We start from the raw sequence: 14,030 nt of genomic DNA, 5'->3' as shown, positions 1-14,030 counted from the left end.
TTTCAACCCGCTGCTCCCGTCCTGCTCTCCCATTCTGGAGACCGAAACTTGGGTGTTCCCCTCCCAGGGCAGCAGCGAATGCCCGCCGGTGTCCTCTTTGTTTAGCCTGAGAGAGTTAATTATTCCCGATAATTCTGCCGATGCCTTTCCTCGGCGCTGTCCCAGCAGCAGCCCCGTCCCGGTGGAGCGCACAAGAAGCCACCACGGAGCAAGCGCTGCCCGGAGAAACCTCAAGGGGCAGACCCGGCCAGGTGGGCTGCGGGCTGGGGAGCGAGCGCTCAGGCACCGAGGGCAGACCCGGGGGGCCGAATGCAGCAAAGCCAGCCCCGGTTCCTCGCCTCCCGCCGCCGCCAGCAGCTCAGGGGTTCTCCGTCTCCTTGCCTCCCCTGTGGCAGAGCTTAGCGCGGGTCTGGCTGCACCTCGGTCTGCTGCACCCTGCGCGGTAGCACTCCTTAGCTGGGACCTAACGGCAGCGGGTGTCCTTATGACAGGGTAAGTGTGTCAGGACCTGGCTACCTGAGTAAGGAAACGGCTTTCAAGGGCTGGAGAGAAAGTAATGTAAGGAGAGACATCACATCGGCTTAGAGTGACGAGAGTGAGGCTTTTTTTGTCCTACTTGTTTACCTGTCATGGAGCAGTCTCAGGCCTGATCCAGATGAGGGCTTGCAGAGCTACCATGTCCTGGTGGACAGCTGAGCTCTGAATTCTTCCTAACCATCCTGGTAAAGTTGTATCTGCCTATCACAGCACCGATTTCTAGGGAACTGGAGCTGTTCTGGTCTTAAAAATCTCCCAGCCGCCTCCTGATATGCACCCTTGGATGAGCAGGAGTAAAGTGACACTTCCATCAAATGTTTTGGCTGTTCATGCCCAGCCTGTGTGCCTGGATATAGCTTCCCTTTCCAGTCAAGTGCTCGGAGCTTCCCAGCCCACACAGCAAGTTACTGATGGTAACTTTGCAGCAGAACTGGTACTCACTTGTGCCCTTACTGTCCAGTTCCTGTGGGGGCGAGGCAAGGCAGAGCTCTGTGGGGAGAAACAGGTACTGTCCAATGCTGATAAGTGGCCACTTTGTAGGAGATTTTTGTGAGCACTTTGTCTCTAGACAGAATTTGCCAGTGAAAGTGAATATTCAAAGCCAGTAAACTCAGCTTTGAGTTAGAAAACACTCGAACTATTTATCATTTTAAAAAACCCAAACCCAGGAACCCTTTGAACCCTTCTAGTCAAGACCAAAGGAGATGTTCTCTTTTTATCTAAGGAAATAGACCTGAAAGAACGACTTTGAGATGTCTGAGTAGAATCTTGCTCTGTAATTTTTGACAATACAGATAAAGGTCTCAAAAGCTTTATGTGCCATCAGTTTCATGAAAACTGGTGTTTTCATGTGACAGTGCTATTAGACTGTACTAATCTCTCCTACAGAGAGAATGTGTAGAGCTTGTTTTCAGTGTTTATTAGACATCAGAGAACCCACAGAGCATTAACTCCTGCAGCAAAAAGCTGTAGAACAATTGCCATAATAAGCTCTACTGTGCATGGAACAATTTGCTTCAAGTTTTGAAATGAGACAAGGAAGAGGTTTGCCAGTGTGATGGGTATGTGGAGTAAGACCAGAAATGTCCCCTGCCCCAATTCTGGACCCTTGCCCCTCCTGCTTTGGGATGATAGGGGTTCGTGTGTTGGGAAATGCCACAAGTGCTACTTTTCCGTGTTTTTCAGCCTTGCTGAGAGCAGAGTGAGCCAGAGCCAGGCTCTCAGAGCCAGAGTGCTGGAGGGGCAGTGGCAGGAGAGGTTGGCTCCCTGTTAGTGATGCTGAGAGCTGACCCGGTCGGTGTCTGTGCTGCCGCTCCGTGGTGTTCAGTGCCTGTTGCTGATCACCAGTCAAGGGGCACAGAAATGCCAAAGGGATTCTTGTGCTGGGACGGCAGTTGTCATTCCACCTTGCAATGAGGTGGTGGAAGAACAGTGAATCCTGGGGCTTTCCCTCTTCCTTGTTGTGGTGAATGCCCTTTCTTGGACAGGAAAATAGTTTCCCCTCTCCCACTGTCATAGAGGACACAACTGCATTCTCAGATCATAGATCTGGACAGTTCATCTCTTGTGTGTTGTTTAGGGTAAAACTGGCTTAAACTTGATTGGTACACGCTTGCAGAGACACTTCCACTGCAGCTGTGCTGAGCATTTTTGTATGACTACATTCAATTTCAGCCCCTCTTTCCAACACAGACTCACTGATGTGTAGCTGTCAGGCACAGATTTGCAGTGAGAAATACTAGCACCTTTCTCCCTCCCTTCCACATTAGCACTAGTACATGTTCCTGAGGCTCACCCTGCAGCCCTCCTCCCTTCTCTCCCTGAAGACGGGAGCTTCTCCTCCCATTTATTGACTCATAGACAATGTCACTGTTTGGGCTGCCATAAAACTGGCAGAAAAACTTCCAATGTTGTTAACTTGTAGTCCAGATACTGATGTGAATCTGGAGGAACTCTGCTCCCACTGAAGAATTCCTTTCTGTTCGCCCCTCTGTATGTGGGATTTGATCCTGCCTCATCTCTTGGTAGAGGCACTTGGAAAAAAAATGGGTTTCCCTCCCCAGGACAAGGTAATTTCACGCTGAAATTTCTGTGGTTATATGTGCTAGAGACAGGCATTGGTAAAGGTGCAATATATGCAGATCAGCTGCACTTTGAAAAGCTGTCTCTTTCCTAGAAAGGAAACTTCCTAGACAGCAGTTTAGGGATTCAGAGCCTTTCCCTGCTCTTTAGCTCCCCATCTGCCTTTAAGGGAATCGGGTTTGGATGCTGCTAGTGCTCCTGTGTGGCTAAATAAACAGGGCAGCAGATTGCCATGTGAGATCTGAAGCCCTGTCAGATATAGATCTGGCTATCTACAGCATGAGCCAGACCTCATGAGTTAGGTGTATGAAATGAATTCCTCCCAGAAGCTGAAAGCTGTTCCACTGGGAGATTGTTTGAAACCTTCGGCAGCTCCTTCTAGACTTCCAGGCAAAGCTTCTGTGTTTGTATTTTAGTGTGCATGGAGCTTTGAAGCTTATACACAGACTGAGCACCCTATTTATATGCACTTGGTTGCCAGTAATTAAGTTCTCCTATGGAGAGGTCAGGAAGCAGGACTGCATCAGAGGCTGTGGTAAGCACCCGCTTGCTTTTCTCAGTTCTGTATGCACATACATAGCTGAGTTTTAGCTTTGGGGGCTGAACTTAATTATATCCCTAGTGATGCCAGTGAAAAAATTCTCACCCAGTTTGGTGGTTCCTGATTAGTATATGGAGAGCAGACTGCCTCATCACTGTCTCCTTGGTTGCCGTTACTTTGCCACAGGTTGGGAGTTCAAAAAGACTCCAAATGTCTCCTGCGAAGCTACTGTGATCTCTGAGATCGCACCTCCTTGTGCGAATATCTCGGCTGGGAGTAAAGGCTGTAGTGGGAAAAGGTCAGCTGCTGGGCCCTGGGAAAGCCTGAAAGACTCAAGGCTTTTGAGTAGCCAGTAAGTCCCCCGTGAAAAGCTTGCACCTGAGCCGAGCTGTTTTGATCTGAACTCTTTGGAATTCGTTGCTTTCTTCTGGCTACCTTCTAATTTGGCCTCGGGTCAAAATCATTTGACAAGAACAACACCGAGGACAAGTGCCCCCTCTTTTGGCCTTTATCTTGTCTAATTACCAGGAGCATCCCTGCACAATGGAGCGGCTCTTTATTCTAATCTCTTCTTTACTTATCTCCATTTTCTCTCCTTCTTCTTTTGTCTTCCAAAATCCCACGCACCGTTATTGAAAGGCTGGGTACCGGGCTAAAAGGATTGTACTGTGAGCTGTGGGCAAATGCTCTCCCAAGGCTACAACTTTTCTATTCCTTTTTTTTTTCACCTGCATGTTTAGGGAGCGTTTCTGTCAGCCCTGGTCTGTGTATCCGCGCTGCTGACCTGGAGCAAGAGGGAGTGACGTGTCCTTTTTCTCCCTTTGTCTCGCAGAGAAACCGGTCAGCCTGACTTACCGATGCCCCTGTCGATTCTACGAGAGCAACGTGGCAAGAGCCAACATTAAGCACCTCAAAATCCTCTCCACACCCAACTGCTCACTTCAGATTGTGTAAGTCTCTTATTCTTTCCAGCTTTGAGATTTGGGTGCAAATCTCAAGGGTCAAAAAGAAGACCCACAGGGTTGGTTCCTGCTTTGGTGGCTGGAGTTCAGTCTGTCTCATGTCATGATTTCTAATTCAGCTCTTCACCCCACGTGTCAGATATAGCTGGACCCTGCCTTACCCTGTGAAAAGGAGCCCAGCTAGCTGTTTCCCAGTTCTGTTCTACATCTGTGATCTCGCTGTGACTATGTGATCCCATGTCCTGTTCCCCCCTGTGGGTATGTGAGCAGTAATGTCAGGCAGGCTGTTCGTTGCCTTGGATGTGAAGCTTCACACCTTAGGGAAAAGACTTTACAGTGGTCTGAGTCTTCTAATGCTCCACTTCTCCATAGAGAGGAACTAAACAAGCAAAAGGAATTAGGAATTCCTGGACTTCCTGCAGCCTCCATAGGGGGAACAGACCCTAAGCATGTGCTGGTCTATCAAGGGACACACTCACCAGGCAGTGACTGACCCTGGTAAATTGCACATCACAGCAGGACAGAGAGGATGGGTTCCCCATGGAAAATAACATTCTTTTTAAATTTTATTATTTTTTTTTTCACTGAAAAAAAACCCTGATTTTCAGGAATTATAGGATTGTAGATTTTTGTTTGTGTGTCTTTAGGAAGGTCTTTTGGGTTTATCTTTTCATGGGTGACCCCTTTCCTCCTCTCCCAAAACTGAAAATCTTCAGAAATAAAAAAAAATAGTGTTCATCTTCTCATTGCAAGGGATTCTTACCTCTACCAGCTTCTGTAGACCTCTATAGGAGGATCTCAGTGACTAGATTTGGTTTCTGTGCTCCTATCACTAGTTCTGTGTTATGGAGCTCTTGCAGTTGCAACTCAAATGCTGTGGAAAGCCATTCTTTGTCATTCAAAACACCTCTGCACTCAGCAAACTGTTGTGGTTTCATGAGATTTCTCAGGAATGTGCAGACACACTGAAGGGTTTCCAAGTCGGGTAGATAATACACATTTTCTCGTGTGTGCTTCTGCTTTAGAATTTCATGGAGGACAGTGATAAAAATGTAAGCCTCAGCTGAGAAATAATATCCTTTTACAGAAATGGCAAAACCAGCTGTGACTAACTCTGCTCTCTACCTATAAACAATTCTGGAGGCAAGCATCCAAAATGCAATAGTGTATGTATTTGTGCTCTGGGAATGTCAGTGGGTGTCATAAGGGTCCCAGTGCTAAGGCTTTGTAGAGGATTTGGAATTTTCTGGAGTAGTTTCAAGAAAACGTCAGGCATTTAAGGCAGGATAGAGTATACAGTTATCTCTTAATTGACATGGGAACATAGTCATTAGAGATAGGTAAGAGCATGAAATGCAGAACCACAAGCCTAAGAACAGGCTTTTGTCTTTGGTTCTGTTGGAAATCATCTGTCCAAATCCAAAAATCTCCTCTGTCAATGTCCACTTCTATAAAGTGCACCTTAAATTCCCTGCTTTTCAGTACAGGGAAATAGGCATTTTTAGGATGCAATTTATTGCATCCTAAAGCAGACACCTAAACCAGTTTAGATTAACACTCCATTGCCTAGGTCTCTGCCATGACTGTACAAGGAGCAGGAAATAACAAAGAAAAACAAGAAATAGAAGTCTAGGAAAATGGATGTCTTATTATTAGGTGAGAAGAATTGTATTGCACATGGCTGGAGTCTGGTTATGTGTGCTTTTGGTTCTGTACCCTGCAAGGCCAGCTCAAGGATCCCCAGGCATTGCTAACATCAGCAAATTCATTCTTACTCTCTGTTGGTATCACTTCACTGGAAATACTCCAGCTTGGCACTGCTGTAAGGAAAATATGAATTAGGGCCATTCACCTCTTTATTGGTGCAGGGCTAGCAAGACTGGGCCTTCAATGTGTGTGTTACAACTGTGTCGTTGCATAACTTCAGACCAGGGGGTCTTTCTGACCAGTTACTTCTTACAGCATAGTTTTATGTTCTGCATATTTCATTTTATAAAGTGGGGAACATTTTGGCTTCCATCCAGCAAAATGCTTAAACAAGTACTGAGCTTATTCCTATGGGCATTTCCATGAAATTGCTCTTCTTGGCACTTTTGCATGTCAGGCAAACTAAGGGGAAATTTCTGAGCAGCTGGGCCATAGGCTGGGTCCTTCAGGGAACATGGGAGATCACAGCACTCTCAAGAAGCCCTGAGATCCCTGGAGGGTGAGACCTGCTGATGCAGTTGAAAAGATATTTGTACTGCTTCTGTATGAAAGATGCAGATAACCCAAATGCCCAGCTCACAGGGAATTCAGATTAGCTAAACAGTCTGATGTGGAAAGTACAGCTTGGACATCCAGGAGAAATCCCTCTGGAGATTTCTGCTTTTGTTTCCAGTTCTGAATGAATACAAGAGGGAAAATTTGCCACTGGCACTATGGAGTTGTCTCAGTTGTCTTTCTGCCTGCAGTCTGTTAGTTCGGTCTTGTATAAAACAAAAGCTAACGAGTGCCCAGACCCTTTCAGAATATCTAAGAGGTATCTCTTGGTGTCTGTTCTCAAAACCTGAAACTTCAATTTTGAGTTGAATCTGAAAACTGTTCTTAGACAGTTCCTTTCAAAAATGACCTATGATGATGTTGGTATTTTCAAATGAAATGTAGCTGTTGTTGGCACTGAACTCCTAACAGCCCAGGTATGAATTGAAAAACTTAGATTCAAGTTCTGCATCTGTCCCACCCCCATATGTATCATGGCATGGACTACACAAATCAACATCAAAGGAGACAGATGGTACCAGGGATGTTTATAATAGATGCCTCAAGGTTGCCAGGGATAACCCATCCCCTTCATGGGTTAACTGAGAGCAGCCAACACCCAAGAAAAATAAGGCACCTGAAGTGGGTGGTGGGTGTGGGCTAAGGAGCATTGCACACTAGACTCACTCTGATTTTTCTCCTTTGGCAGTGCAAGGCTCAAGAGCAACAGCAAGCAAGTGTGCATTGATCCCAAGTTAAAGTGGATCCAGGAATATCTGGAGAAAGCTTTAAACAAGTAAGGCAAGAGACAAATGGACTATACAGCTAACATCCTGAGTTATTAAAGGGTAGAACATTAAGGGCTGGCTTTTACCATGTGGACAAAGTACTCATGGAATTAGATACTGTTTTGAAGATGGGTTTGGAGTTGACCCAGTCTGTATTAAAACAACAGCTTCTAGTATGTCCTAAATGTTAAACTAAGAGTTTTGCCAGGGTTTGAGGCAAAATCTGTCCTAATCTATCTGTTCCAGGGTACCAAACTCATCCTCTTTTTAAAAAAAGCCACTCTCCCAAGGAAAATGCTTCCTTTATGCCCCCACTTCCCCAAGCCAAACTACAATTACTTCAGAATCTATATTGTTCCAGTTTATTTGGAGCCCCTTCTCCATGTTATTACACTGGGGGTCTGTTTGCACAGGCAGCTGATGCCTAGGGAGCTAAATTGTTCCTCTGCTGGCCAGTGTGGAGTGCTATTAAAATCGGCCAAGGCGAGAGGCATGGCCATGAATAAGGCTCTCTCACAACGCCGGGGGAAAATCAGCCATACTTGGGCAAATTCAGACTTTTAAAATCTACTTTTATTCCCCTTGAAAGTGGGTGATCCACTTTCACTTTTCCACTTTTCCTTTGTGGTGGGCCCAGGCTATCTCAGTTCAGTTTTGCAGTGAGCACAAGCAGCACAGGTAACATTTCTGTGCTGAGTTGCAAAGGAGGGCTCCAGCCTTCCTGGGATGGAAGATGAGACAAGTGATGGTACAAAGCATTTTCTTGCTTGCCCGCAGCCTTGCGGTTAATCCAGCAGTGACATTTTGGTCTGCAAGTCTACCTGTGCACTCAGAATCCCTCCCACATCCCACATTCCCACCCCTCAGTAACTGCGCTGTAACTGTAACCATGCTGAACCTTGCCCCTCCTGCATCTTCAGGGTAAAGGCAGGGCTGGAATCCAGTCATTTGCAAAAGCAAGGCATTCTTGGAGAAATGTGGGGAAGTGAATGGCCCCAGGGCAGATGTGAGGCAGTACAGGTAGATGAATGCTCTCCACTCTTTTCTTTGAAAATGCATCTGCCAAACAAAGGGTAGAGTTAAGGAAAAAAAAAAAAAAGTCATCCATCCTTTGTGTTTTTACAATAAGCAAGGGGAAAATTACGACCAGAAGTAGAGAAATTCCTCCATGTGGCCCTTTTGGGATCACACTGGGGCCAAGAGTAAGGAGGAGGAAGGAAGCCAGCTAGCAAACTGACTGTGGTTCCACCCCTGACAGCTCTTCCCATCTCATCCAATGCTCAGTGCCTTCTCTGCTGCCAGCACTCAGGCCTCTTGCCCTTTGGGAAAAGTCTCTGCAGAGGTAACCCAGGTTAATGCTACCAGGATGGCTCTAGATTTAGGCACAACTGAACCTAAGAGCAGAAAGAATATGGCACATACTGACTACCCAAGGGGCTCGAGCTACTTTGTTTTCCAGTTTGGGAAAGTCCTCATGCTCCTGCCTATGTTTCTGTTTTCTGTCATCCCCAGTAAAGCCCTTGGTGCTGTTCATAAGATCTGGAATTTAGGAGGCACTTAAGAAATTTGTAGCGTTGGGCAAATGTGATTATGTGCTCAGATCCTGCCTGCCTGACCTAGGGGAACAACTCAGCTGGAACACATTCTGCCCTCACTTCCAGTAGTGAAGATCTGGAGCCAGCTCTACTGAAACCAGTGAGCCCCTGCCTAACCTCCAGCCAGATTCTGGGGATTGCTTACCTTATGCTAATTCAGCAGCAATTCTGCTGATTTGGTGGATTTCATCCTGGATTACATTGAGTAGCAGAAATAATGTGGTCCCACCTCTATGAAATAAGATGACAGAAAGCATGTAGCTCCATCACCTGATCCTGTAATCATGGCATTGTTTTCATTTTCCAATTACTAATGCTAGCATCAGTGACATTTTCATGCTCCATAGACAGTCAGGGGTCTGTCTGTAGCATTTTCACAAAGCATGTTTTTGATATATTTTAGTGCACAGCTTTGACTTCTTCAATGAAATGTACTTTGAAATATATTTATAGCGCATCAAACAATTCATATATTTGAATTGGAGCCATATGAATGTTGGTAGTTTAAAACACCGATATCCCTCTAAACTACTAACAGCTTGTAAAATAAATCTATATAGATCTATAAATGTTAATGTAGCTATCAATTTCAATCAGCCATATATTATATTTTTTCACTTGTACTGAAATTGTATGAAATGTGACATTACCCTATATGCACTAGCAATAAAATGGCTAATTGTTTCATGTTATGAAAACCCAATTGTACATGGGAATTTATTTTTCTGGAATAAAATCAATAAGTTTTGTAGAAAGGGCTCTTGTAATTGCTTAAGTAAAATCCAAACTGTCAAGACATCTTAATCTATACCAGTGCTTCCATATGAGACTATCTTCTGTTATAATCTGCAGCTAAGGGCAAGCAAAAGTTCACAGAGTATTGTAGTCCAATACAGTTAATAGTGGAACCAGAATTTTAAAACCAGGTTTTTAAAAGGGAATTATTTTACTCACTAATTCTGCTTAGCCTTTATTATTGCTTTATAATCATCACATCTCCACGTAATAAAACACTTATGAGACATCAGTATAATATATTCAGGCTGTCAGGAATACAAATTCCTTAACTGGCTTTAAAAATCATTCTGCAGCTGCTGTGGCCAACATCATTCAACATTCATCCATTTTATAGTCAAGGGGCAAATCAGTCTTTTTTGAAAAAGCTAACAAATCCTTTATCACTTCCAGGCAATCCCAGTCATCCTTTACAGTACATTGACTGCCTTTCCCTTCTCCCTTCATACAAGGATATGCAAAATCAGGCCCTTGCAGACTTAACAGAGCCCAAAATAAACCGAGACCAGCTTGTCTGCTGTCACATTAATATAGTCCCACCTCGGTCCAAGTTGCTGGAGTCCATTAAGCTCAGTGTCTACTGCTGGCACAGACAAGAGAGCTGATAGATCTGGAGAAGATAACGAAGTCAATAGGTAAAAAGCTTTCCCATGAGCCCTCTAGGTGAATGGAAACTCCCAACTTCTAGGGGCTGGCTGTGATGGGAGCCAAGCCCTGCTGCTGCCTTCCTACATAGTGTTTGTAAACCTTGGTGTGGCAGCTTTTCCTAATTTCTGACCTCATTTGTCAAAAAGGGCTGAAGTACAAGATGCTAAAGCAATCAGCTCCTGGTAGTCCACCAAGTATGTGTTGGGTAAATGCCCCGTGTGGTAGTGGGACAGTGTAGGTGACTTTCTTCACAGCTTTGTTTTAAGGCACCAAATGTCCACAAATCCCATAGATTAGCCACTGATTCTTGTTGATGTCAGTGGGAATGGTGGGTGGGAAGCCAGAAATCTAGTCCCCCTCTGTTACCTCAGGGGGCACTGTGGGGGCGGTGAGGCTCTTGACTGACAAGTTCTCGCAGGCATTTTGGGAGGCCGCAGTGTTTTGGAGGAAAGAGTTGATCTGGCCTCAGAATTTGCAAATGTCCTGTCACCAGGGCACTTTCCTTTGCCTAGCATTCCGCTGGGGCAGGAGGTATGTGAAAGGGGATGTTATCACCATTTGCCATCATCCTGCCAGCAGGATGTAAAGGGACCGTAGGCTAAATGTGAATAAGGCCTTTGTATATGGATTGTTTATGGCAGTCTTTTTGTATTTTTCTTTTAATTTAGACCACGTCATCGCACTCATAAAAAAAAGCAACAGAAGAAACGGGGCCCACTCTGCCCTTCCCGTGCAACACCACTAAAGTCTCCAGGGAGAAAGAATGGTAGGAGGCATTAGTCTGTGAGCTGGGATACCTCAGGTTCAAGTCCCTGCTCTTCCACTGACCATCCCTATGTAACCTTGAGCAAATACATTAGCCTTTCCATTAGACATATACATCAGACTTCCATTTTTCCACATATTTGTTGAGGATGACTTCTGTATCTTCCCTGCAAAGGAATATCATATAGATAAAACTTTTAAAACAGGGGGAAAGTTCAGCCACAACAGAGATGGAAAAATAACGCTGAAAGAGAACCAAAGTCAAAAACAGGGTAAAGTTTTGGAAGCCCTATTACTTTTAGCTGACCATATTCTCCAATTCCAAACTGACAGTTAAGCTATAAATAGCAGCTGTGGATTTGTCACTGGTGTTTTTCAATGACAAATGCAGCATTGGGTGGTGACATGATTGGTGCATTGGTGCCAGGCAAGCTCCAGAGAATGGTGTTACATAGGCCAATACTCTGGATGCCCCAGCTGCTTTTTTCCCACCAGGGTGGTGTGTCCTGCCTTTCTGCACCAAAACAAGTAGGGTTACTGGTGTGGGATATTGAAAAAAAGTATCTTCAAAGAGGAAAATTTTCTTCATAGCTCAGTCATCTTTATGCCTGGAAGACTTTTCTGAGGCCATCTTCACTGAGAGAAGCCACAACTGTCTCTGACTGTGTTCACACAGTCTTAATTGTCCAGCACAGATTGAAAGGGATGTTTGTTCTGATCCTGTAGGCTAGACAAGACATGCTGGAACATCAGGGTTTCTGAATACCTGTTGTTTACCCTCTGACACTTGTAACTCAGCCTTAGTGACCTCCTCTAGACTGCAAAAGGCTGATCAGCCTGGAGCAGGAGTAGGCGTCACTTCAGACAAAACCTGGAGGCCACTAGCACAGACTGTCCTTGTTCTGAGTGAACCCTTCACACAGTACACTTACACTTTGCTGTGATGCTTAATCCACCACGACCCCTGGGTACCATGCTCACAGGGAGCATGGGAGACTCGATTTGTCTGCCTCCTGCCCTGAGCTCCCTGCCCCTGCACTCAGCGCCTCACCCCTCCGCTGTGCAGCACGGAGCCACTTGCCCTCCTTGTCACCACACCTTCACCACACCTTCCCCGGGCAGCTGGCTACCACGATGTGCTACCCAGCTGCTCCCAGCAGCGATGCCAAGGGGACAGCTGGGCAGCATACCTGGGGGCTCTACTCCCCAGCCACCCCATGCTGGGAGCCAAACACCAGCAAGAGCAGAGCACGGGCTGTTCTCTGTGTTCCTCCAGCATTGCAGAGACCTGGAACACTGCAGAGCTGCAGTCCATGATCTCCAGCAGGGGCAGGGAGAGGAGGCAGTCCCAGTGCCACTTGCTCCATTACTGGGGCTGCTCACAAATGATTAATCCCTCCTTTCCCTGCTGGTTTTTATTTTCCCAAGATTCTTTGCCCACGAATAATCCTCTGCTCTGGCTTTCAAGTCCAGAATAACCTACCTAGCCAGCCTTCCTCCTGTGTTAGCTCTGAACACCTTACTAACTGTGATGAGCACAACCTGCTCAAAATAACTCCCATTGCTGGGTTTGCCCTGCTGGGTCCCAGCAGGTCCTTGTGGAGAACTTCCCCCACAATGTTTGGCAAATAGTGGTTGGAGGGGGATGCAAAAGAAATGCCTTTGGGTTAGTCCAGATGCAGATTTTCTGTTTGACTAGGCCTGATATCAAAGCTTTTGCAACTGAAATAAACCTTAATAGTGTTTCACTCTGTTCTTCATCAACAGGAGGTTCAAGATGTAAGAGGCAAGCATTGTAAGCCGTCTACAGGATTTCTTACTGTAGGACCCAGAGAGCAGATAACCAGTATTAGGGAATGAATACATTTCACTGTTATCATGCAGCACAAAAGCAACGCTTCTTTCATTTCCAAAGGCTTTTTTTTTTGTTGTTGTTTGTTTGCAATTTTGGTGTGGGTTTGGTTTGTCTGGGCTTTTTTGGTGGTTTTGTTTTGTTTTTTTTTTTTCTTTTTTGCACAAATTGGCTTGCTTTCACAGTGCTATTTTTATATAGTAAGATGTAACTATTTGAGAAAAATATGTTTTTTATACAGATTGGTTTATTACCCAGCACTGAGGTCAGATATGGGCTTAAACTAACCCTATGTTATTATATAATATTTTATTTCCTTTGGTATGTAGAGGTTGTGCTTTATTTAACTTTCTTTTGGTTCATGCAAGTTTCCTGGAGCTTTAAACCTAGAAGGACATGAACTGTACAGTGCAATGATGTTGTGTAAGTAGTGGAGGAACTCCTTGCCTCCGAGGTCATTGAAGCCAAGAACATAGGAAAGCTAAAAAGCGTCAGACATTGATGAAAGTGGACAGTATGACCATGGGGGGCATTTCTAGGTATTTTGGGTGATGGATTAAACTTGGGGCTACAGGGTTAAAGCCCTTCTCTGAAGATCAGAGATCTTGGTGACAGCTATGAGCAGCTGGGTCAATGCACACCTGGCCTTGCAAGGTGCTAGTACTTGGTTTGTAGTAGTTGTCTGTGTTAGGAGCCACAACACTGATCTGATGTCACCTGGCGTTTCCTATGTTCCTGTCTTTTTGATGACAAACTTTAGCACAAAAGGGAATGGGTTATGAGAGGTCTAACCACACGATCATGTTTCATGTTGCTGGAGGAGTCAGACGTGCTACCATGCACCAGGTGTCTCTGCCCACCCACCCACCCACTCACCCACAGGAAGCAGCTTCAGTTCGCCAGGCTAACTTTGCCATGAAGTAGATGGAGATGCCTTCCCCTGACCCTTCACAACGATGCAGCCACTGAGCAGTCATGCTCTGGAGATACCTAGAAAAGGACATCTGGCTATATCTTTGGAGAAAAGAGACACCTGGGGCAAGAGAGGATCTGCCAAGTTTGTGGAAGGAGCGCTGCTTCTCAGATGTGGACACAAAGGCCAACACTGTTCACCAGCGGTCACGGCCCTGTTTGCTGCTGAACAAGACAGCCCCTGGAATTTCCTTCACAAAGCACACTTGGGGACAGACACTACTTCTTGCACCAGTCCCCTCTCTCAGCCAG

General features: G+C 45.5%; 1 protein-coding gene across 1 annotated transcript; it reads left to right on the top strand.

Annotated features, from left to right (window-relative positions):
• Nucleotides 1-67: 67 nt before the first annotated feature.
• Nucleotides 68-12,753, top strand: CXCL12 (chemokine (C-X-C motif) ligand 12; the record flags this gene model as incomplete). The annotated part of the gene is made up of 5 exons (XM_008949236.1): nt 68-492; nt 3,955-4,110; nt 7,073-7,159; nt 10,858-10,955; nt 12,722-12,753. Coding segments are annotated over 5 exons (798 nt in total), but the record flags the coding sequence as incomplete, so codon positions are not given.
• Nucleotides 12,754-14,030: the final 1,277 nt, after the last annotated feature.

This window comes from Merops nubicus, unplaced genomic scaffold (assembly GCF_000691845.1).
Source record: "Merops nubicus isolate BGI_N331 unplaced genomic scaffold, ASM69184v1 scaffold34571, whole genome shotgun sequence".
NCBI lineage: Eukaryota > Metazoa > Chordata > Aves > Coraciiformes > Meropidae > Merops > Merops nubicus.
The sequence above is the reverse complement of the archived record's forward strand: the minus strand, read 5'-3'. Positions and strand labels throughout refer to the sequence as shown.